Source organism: Aethalodelphis obliquidens, unplaced genomic scaffold (genome assembly GCF_003676395.1).
Source record: "Aethalodelphis obliquidens isolate GAN/ISIS:26980383/991018 unplaced genomic scaffold, ASM367639v1 scaffold3, whole genome shotgun sequence".
Lineage (NCBI taxonomy): Eukaryota > Metazoa > Chordata > Mammalia > Artiodactyla > Delphinidae > Aethalodelphis > Aethalodelphis obliquidens.
The window spans coordinates 27775787-27783742 of NW_020837947.1; the positions used below are offsets into that span (position 1 = coordinate 27775787).

A 7956-nucleotide genomic window follows, 5' to 3' on the forward strand; every position below is an offset into this window, starting at 1 on the left:
ACAGTGTCCTTCAGGCCTGCATCCATGAGCACGCACTACCCTTTGTGGTCCTGCTACCCCCTGCCCACATCCGTGGTAGCAGTATCCTTGTAAACAACCTCTCCTTGCATTATTCTAATTCAAACGCTGCTGGAACCCTGAATGATAGATTCTGGATGATTCTTCCCAGCTGTCATTCTGCACGTGATTATTTGGGGAACTACTGAACTTGGTTTGCTTGTCCTTCTTTCTCCAAAGTTATAATTCTTGGCTCCTTCAAGTGAAGTTCAGATGGTGTACAAATTATTAACAGAGGAAAGTGCTCTGCTTTCACTCCATTTTCTTAAAATTGTAACTATTGTCCACAGTCGAAAGTAAGACAGAAGTCAAAAGTAAGTAAAATAAGGGCACAGCTTTATTTCACTACAAGGCAGTAAGTACACTGTCATATCAAAAGTTCAGTGCCGGCCATCTTGCACCGAATGTTCTTAAGGCAGCAACTGGCTATCGACCCCAGCTGCAAACACAGGTTCTGTGTGGCAGTTCTGAGACTATACACTTAGAGACCACGGGGAATGCTGATTAAACACATAACCCCTGAATTAAAGAACAGTCAGGCTGAACTCAAAACAAAACATAGGACTTCAACAACACAGATCTCCCAAGAAAGAAGTGCAGTGCATGCTCTTATAAACCAACAATAACAAAAGACAAAAAACAACCACAAATGCAAAATCTCCCAAACAAGTTTTCCAATGTATTACAAAAGGAAAAAAAGTATATATATATATAAAAAATAAAAAAGTTTGAAATACTAGTGCATAGTCAATTACCTAACACCAAGTTTCTTTTCTCTCCGTCCCAAGCTCTACTGCCCCTCTGATACTAGCAGCATGTCTACAGGCTAAGACCATAGCAGCAAAACACATTTTTTTTCATTTGGCATGTACAAAATTAAATTACTGAATAAAAATATAATTTTTTATAAAACTATTTCATACAGTAATAATTTTTAAAGCAAGCTAACAAAAAAACCCTCATAAAATGGTTTAGTACAGTAAATGTACCTCCAATGTTATTAACCATAAATGAGCATTTACAATATTGATTACTTATTCCATGGTGTTAAGCCAACATTTATAGTAATGCATTGTGTTTAGTGATTGAGAAAAGTGAAATATTGGAGTACCTTTTTGTGTAAAATTTCAAAAACCCTATCACAGAAAAAATACTGGTCCTCTTAAAATACAGATAAATCACTTTATGTTTTTTTTTTATTTTAAAAATCTGCAGTAAGATACTAACTGACTACAATTCATGACCTAATAATTTAGGTAAGACGGTTATTTATTAATTTTTTTAAAAAAATTCGTTTAGTTGGGTGAAATCTGATACGATTTCATCCACCTAAATGCACTTGGTGCTGTTCTCAACTGTTGTACCACAACAAAAATAGGCTCTTCTCCCATTCATGAAAAGTTTCATGTAGAGGAATGCTATATCCCAAATCAACTTGAAGTGTTCTGAAAACCATAATGCTTGTCTGCAAACGTCTCACATGACCAGAGTCCGGGTTGAGAAGGCGTGCACGTATTTACGAGCCTGACCGGAAGCCGTCATCTGATCGTCTGTCTTCCCACAGGATGCAGTTTCCCAGGCACCGCTACAAGGCTAATGGGGAGAGAGAAGGCAATGGCAAGGTCAGACCGGGAAGCACACACTTTAGCCCACAAATGGATTCCCAGTCCCAGCAGGGCCAGCAGAAAAAAATGGTGACCTCCAGACAGCAAGTAGTAGACACCAGGGAGCCTTTGTCAGATAAAATCTTCCCTCTGACAACCAGGAATCCAGCATTCTTAAGTGATATTAATTATCAGAAATTGTTTATCGCGAAGAGAGAAAACCCACTCCAAGCAGTATGATAAGATACAGCTGTATCTTCACACTTGAGTGCCTTTTGTCTGTTAGGAGATTTTACAGAGTTGGAGACAGGAATGAGTGTGATCCCCCAGATACCTCAGGTGAGCTGTGGGCATTTACTTATTAAGCAAACTGGTGAGTGCTTGAGCCACCCAGCAAAGAAGCTCCTGTAGGTGCTGGAATTGATCAACACCTACTAAACATAGTGTATCTTTTTAAACAATGAAATTGATTAAGTTGAGTTATGAAAATTTAAATTTATCAATTAAAATGGATATTTATCAATTAAATACCAACTAATTAAGAAATATCGGTTTACTTGGATAGCTTACTTTTTAAAGATACATTGGAAGTTACAGGATGGAACTAATATCTCATGGGCAGCATCTGGATCCTTCACACACATGATCTCATTTACACAGCACAACTACCCTGGGCGGGAGGTTCATTCTCTCTTAAACTGGGCAGGAAATGGAGACTCAGAAAGTAAGGATAACTTGCCCAAGGCCACTCTATGGGTAACTAGAGTAATGGTTTTGAACGTGTGTCTGTCTTCTGCGAGCCCTGGCTCCTGCCTTCCCTCCATGTTGCTTCAAACCAAAATATGTACTATTTGTGCCCTACTTAGTTCCCAAAAGGATTTAAGATGCTTACAAAGTAAATATAAGCAAAGAGAGTTTAAAAAGTGGACAAGGCAGGGTCACAGAGAAATGTGGAAAAAATAAATAATACGAAGAAGAGGTGAGATTTGTATTCAAAACACTTGCCATGAACTATAATGCACCGGCAAGATGTAAACTCCAAACATGGCTCTGAGCTCTCTAGCAGTCAATGCAAAGAAGGAAACAGAAACACAAGCAGATAGAAGATTTGCTGTCTGTAAGCTCAAAAAGAAATCAGTGGTTTTAAAAAGCACAACTATTCCTAGTATTGATATCTAAGAGGGATGCTTTTCATGGACAAAAGAAGAATAAGAAAAGAAAGGCCTCTGCTGTCCTTTAAGAGAAAAAATGAACACATGTGAAACCGGTGGAGTGACGACAGGCAGATGAAAGGTTTGTGGTCCCACGGCCAGAGGAGGAGGAGAGGGGACACCAACGAGCAGCCAGGGCCATGCTCTAGGCAAAGGGCATGAATAGGCAGGGTTTAGATAGACAAGTGGTAAAGAGGGTAACCCGGGTGGGAAAATAACATGAAAGAGTCAGGAAGCTGCAGTTTGTACACTGCTTGTGGGAGGGACTGGGAGACAGAGAGGAAGGGACACAGTGGATTTAATGACAACATTTAACAAGTGCTTACTACACACCACTCACGCTTCTAAGTATTTTACATGTATCATCTCATTTAATTCTCATACAAAACACCAGTGGCATAAATATGGCTCATTACACATGTTTTACAGAGCAGGCAATTTTAAAGGAAGAGAGAGCTGAGGCAACACCCTTAAAGTCACCCAGCTAAGAAGTGATGAAGTAGAAATGTGAATCCGGGCTCTAACTCGCTGCTTCCATTAGAGTTCTTATCAGTGGGAAATTGTAGGGTCCGGTCAGCAGGGCCTTGGAATGCAGGAAGAAGTGCTTAGATGAGGTGTCAAAGTCATCAGACTTTTAGCAAATAGGTAAGACAATTCCAAATGAACGTGGTATTTGTATGGTGAAGGGGCTTCCTTGCCTAGGGTCTGGAATACATTTTCAGTGACATAAGGTTTACAGTGCCATGTTTCTAACTTGTAAACTTTCACAGGACACAAAGTAGATTACCCAGTTTCTGCCCAGTCTGTCGTGCCATCTCACTGCCAATGTAAAGCCACCATCCAAGTTTACACATATTTACTCTCAAGGCTCAGAGGCTCAATACATAACTTGAAATACTACATAGGCAAGATTGATTATCATAATATTTTCCCGGAACTGTGAATCACAAAAATGACAGGACAAAGATGACAAGGTGTTCTGGGCTGACTTCTGCCATTGAGTCACATTTAATGTTTTACTAAGTAAAATCACCAGAGTAGGTTAAGCATTCTTTGATACAGTTCTGAATAAATGATGTTTGTCTAGTTTGAAGGAAGTGGGTTACATATACATATTTCTTTGGTGTGTTATCTGCCCATCCAAGTCTCATATTTTAGTTTAGTTGACTGCTTACATGTTGTTGCTAACATTTTTCAGTGCAGCACTGAAACACCTAATTGGCACAAGGAATCCAATTAACAAAATAAAATTTAATGTTATCATTGTAATTTTGAGCTTGTATTTGTAGTGACACACATAGAACATATATGACAATGTGACATATAATAACAATGTGACATCCTAACATATGACAGTGTGACATACAATAACAATATGACATATACTAACTACCATTTGAGAGTCAATAGTTAAAGATGATGGCTGTCCATGATGAGTACTATGCAGGGCTTAGAATCAGTGATGTACACAGAACAAAGTACATGGATCTTAAAAGCAAGTGACTAAAGAAGATGCAGAGGGCTTCCCTGGTGGCGCAGTGGTTGAGGGTCCGCCTGCCGATGCAGGGGACATGGGTGCGTGCCCCGGTCCAGGAAGATCCCACATGCCGCGGAGCGGCTGGGCCCATGAGCCATGGCCGCTGAGCCTGCATGTCCAGAGCCTGTGCTCCGCAACGGGAGAGGCCACAACAGTGAGAGGCACATGTACCGCAAAAACAAACAAACAAAGAAAAAGATGCAGAATAAAATATCTTAATATGCTAATATCTTATATGTAAGCAAAACATAACAAAGATACACACAAAACCCAAAAATACATATTTCAAAAGAATACATACAAACAAATGAAGGGGAAGGGAGGATGTAGGTGAAAATGGAGATAAAAGTGAGGAGCAAGGAAGAAAGGATTGTTTCTGTTTTTCTCTGGTTAAGAATTTTTCTACTTAGCTGTGCTTCAATTAACATAGGATTAATTTTCTATATTAAAGTAAATTAAGTATCCTAAAATCCTGTATTAATAGAATCTCATGCTTGCTTTTACAATGCCTCTTGGTAAAAGTCAAGTTCTGATCCTTGACAACATAGTACTTAATTCGGGATTCCCAATGTCTGTTCAAGAGAATCTAACACAGTTATCGGCTTAGTATATTTTCAACTTGGACTTTAACTGTGTTCTTGTTGGATCTCCCAGATGGCTCATCACTTATTCATGTTTGGCTCTTCCTCCAGGACCAGATATTTAAAACAAGATCAATATAAAGAAGGTACCATATATTTTTAGTTAGTACTTTGAAAACACTTTTCAAACAGTCAGCTTCCCCCAAGTCAAAATGAAATTTATGAAGAAATAAATCAAATTGACTGACCTATCCGAACTTCAGAAAGCAGAGCATTTGAGGGGCACCTAAGCCCTGAAGCTCAGAGTTGAGGGAGGGCAAGACGACTTGGAACACCTGAACCTCCCAGTGTAGACAGACACCAAGACACAGTAGCCACTGTGTGCAAGAACCACTGAGCGCAGAACAAAAAAGGCGAACGTGAGTGGGCAGCTCCTTTTCCGCACCGTGAGAGTACAAAGCAAGCACTTCTTACAACCATGAATGGAAATACTGGTCAGAGCAGACACATACCTACTTTGTGAAGGTAAAGGAAGAGCAGAAGTTCGAATACTCGGGTAAGAAGCGAAATGCTGAGGTCCACCAGCCAAAAGGGCAGCTGCCTCCTCCTGCTATTTCTTTCTCCCTCCTTACCTTGAAGCCCTGGGGCCCTGGGCCAACTTTTCAAGCTGATGGAATAGTTCTGACAAAGGAGGATTAAATGTCTTCGTGCTAGAGGATGTTTTTTAATACTGTCATATAGATCCTTGGGCACCCTCTTCATTCCCTCTCCTTAAATGTTAGTTTCATTTACACTAAAGAATTAGTAAGAATTACAGATTTTGGGCTTCCCTGGTGGCGCAGTGGTTGAGAGTCCGCCTGCCGATGCAGGGGACACGGGTTCGTGCCCCGGTCTGGGAAGATCCCACATGCCGCGGAGCGGCTGGGCCCGTGAGCCATGGCCGCTGAGCCTGCGCGTCCGGAGCCTGTGCTCCGCAACGGGAGAGGCCACAACAATGAGAGGCCCGCGTACCGCAAAAAAAGGAAAAAAAAAAAAAAAAAGAATTACAGATTTCGGCACATGAATTCTTGTTAAATGACTAACCCATGGTGCTGTTGCAGACATGTCACTCTACCCTAATTCATTACAACATTAATAATCCTACTGCACATCTTCCTCCTCTTTCCCGCGAGTTATCTTACTTATCCCATAATTTACCTTTAATTGCCCCTGGGCAGAAGTGAACTGAAAAAGGACTGTCAGAGGTCTAACTGGGATATCCTGCTGAAGCACTTTAAATAAATACGCAGATCCTTTATATAAAACAGAAGACAAAACATGAGACAAGACCATGTCCACAGGTGGTTTTCTGTCAGAATTAAATTATCTCCACATTTTCACTTAGAATATGAATGGTTTTTTCATCATGCTGAACAAGAACTGCCATTGTCGTTCTATTCATAGAGCAGCTTCACACAGTAGCTGCTGCCGTCAATAGCCTTGGCAGGGTATGTGCTTTACAGTTCACAGACCTCATAAGAAACTTGCGTTAAGTCATGAAAAAATGATTTTGCAAAACCAAAACAACTTATAAGATGGTGTTATGTTTTTCTGTTTCATTTTTTAAAATAATAGGCAGATATAAATGGTGTCCAAAAGACTAAGAATTATTTGATAATTCCATTTAACCTATCTGAAGAAAAGAATTACTCTGGACTAAAATTCTAAAAGTCAGAATTCCTTCCCAGTGGGGCATCTTTTAAAATGTATTAGTTATCTAAGAGATAATGTTGAAATCTTTAGCTGTATCTTGAGAGTCAAGAATAAACCTGAGATGAAGTGTGGCTAAGGTAAGGTTAATGGTTATCAAACTTTTCCCACGCATAAATGCTTCCCTATGTCTGCACAAAACAATTAAATGCTCCCAACTTCAGAGTTGCTAACTTTTCATAGAAAAGAGACCTAAAAGTTAGCGTGGGTCAAAGGTCCAGATGGTGATGGAGGGTGTTCCATCCACCAGCGCCTTCACATCCCACCCACGTCTAAGTTAACAATCGCTAATAGGGATGGACTTTTACCAAATTTGGAGTTTGTTGCCAATGTCTCTAGGGTTCTTTTCATCTTACATGTTGATAGACTTCCCAACAGTTGTAGTCACATAGCCTCAGATGTCACAATTTTTTGAAAGAATAGCTCTTTCCTTAGTCACATATTGGTTTTCAACTATTGAGATTAAGATAAGTGCCAAATTGCTCTAAAGCAATTCTATCTTTGTTGGCCCAAGGAAGATTCAATATCACAGTGTTTACCAAACCCAACCAAACAAAAAAAAAAATCCAGGTCGTGTACTCTCTGGGGTAGAGCACTCTGAATTTGAGCTCAACTTGCCTTCCCCACTCATTTAGCCTTTCTCAGTTCACCCCAAAAACTGTACACGGTAAACTTGCTTATTATATAAGATATATTGAAAGCAGGTCACTGAAATATTATTGACAGCTATGTGAAATCTTGCCAGGGCAAGTGGAAAAAAGTGACCCAAGGGAGAACCAAATGGATACAGAGGTATCCAGGGGAGTAGGTCAACAACAGCACACTAACACTAAGAAATGCCTGGAAAGATCTATGTCACATGGAGACGGACTGTTTCTGTGTCAGTTGACATGCCAACACAAGCAGCAGAAAAATAGAGAAGACCAGTAAATCAGTTGTCTCATCTCCATAACACCAAAGAGATCTGACTACCTTTATTTCAGGAATCAGTTGAATCAGCAATCGCTTTTGGTGACCCACTGACACAGTTCTGCCAGAGTGGAGCAAGGGATGAGAAAGAACATGTGAGAGGAAATAATACACCAGAGTGCAAAGTGAGGCCTCCTTGCCTATGTTTCTAAGGACAGGGACAGTGCATACCCTTTGTCTGAAAATAGGTACCACCAATGTACATTGGCAAGTGTGCCGCCATTTTTTTTTTTTTTTTTTTTTTTTTT

At 40.1% G+C, this 7956-nt stretch overlaps 1 protein-coding gene across 5 annotated transcripts in view; it reads right to left on the reverse strand.

Annotated features, from left to right (window-relative positions):
- Nucleotides 1–372: 372 nt before the first annotated feature.
- Nucleotides 373–7956, reverse strand: part of MYB (MYB proto-oncogene, transcription factor) — a 35417-nt gene continuing 27833 nt past the window's right edge. For all 5 annotated transcript variants that reach the window (XM_027085837.1, XM_027085832.1, XM_027085812.1 and 2 more), the window contains one exon: nucleotides 373–1650. In XM_027085837.1, coding sequence (XP_026941638.1) covers nucleotides 1534–1650 — 117 coding nt within the window. In that variant the 3' untranslated portion in view covers nucleotides 373–1533. The remainder of the gene's footprint in view (nucleotides 1651–7956) is intronic.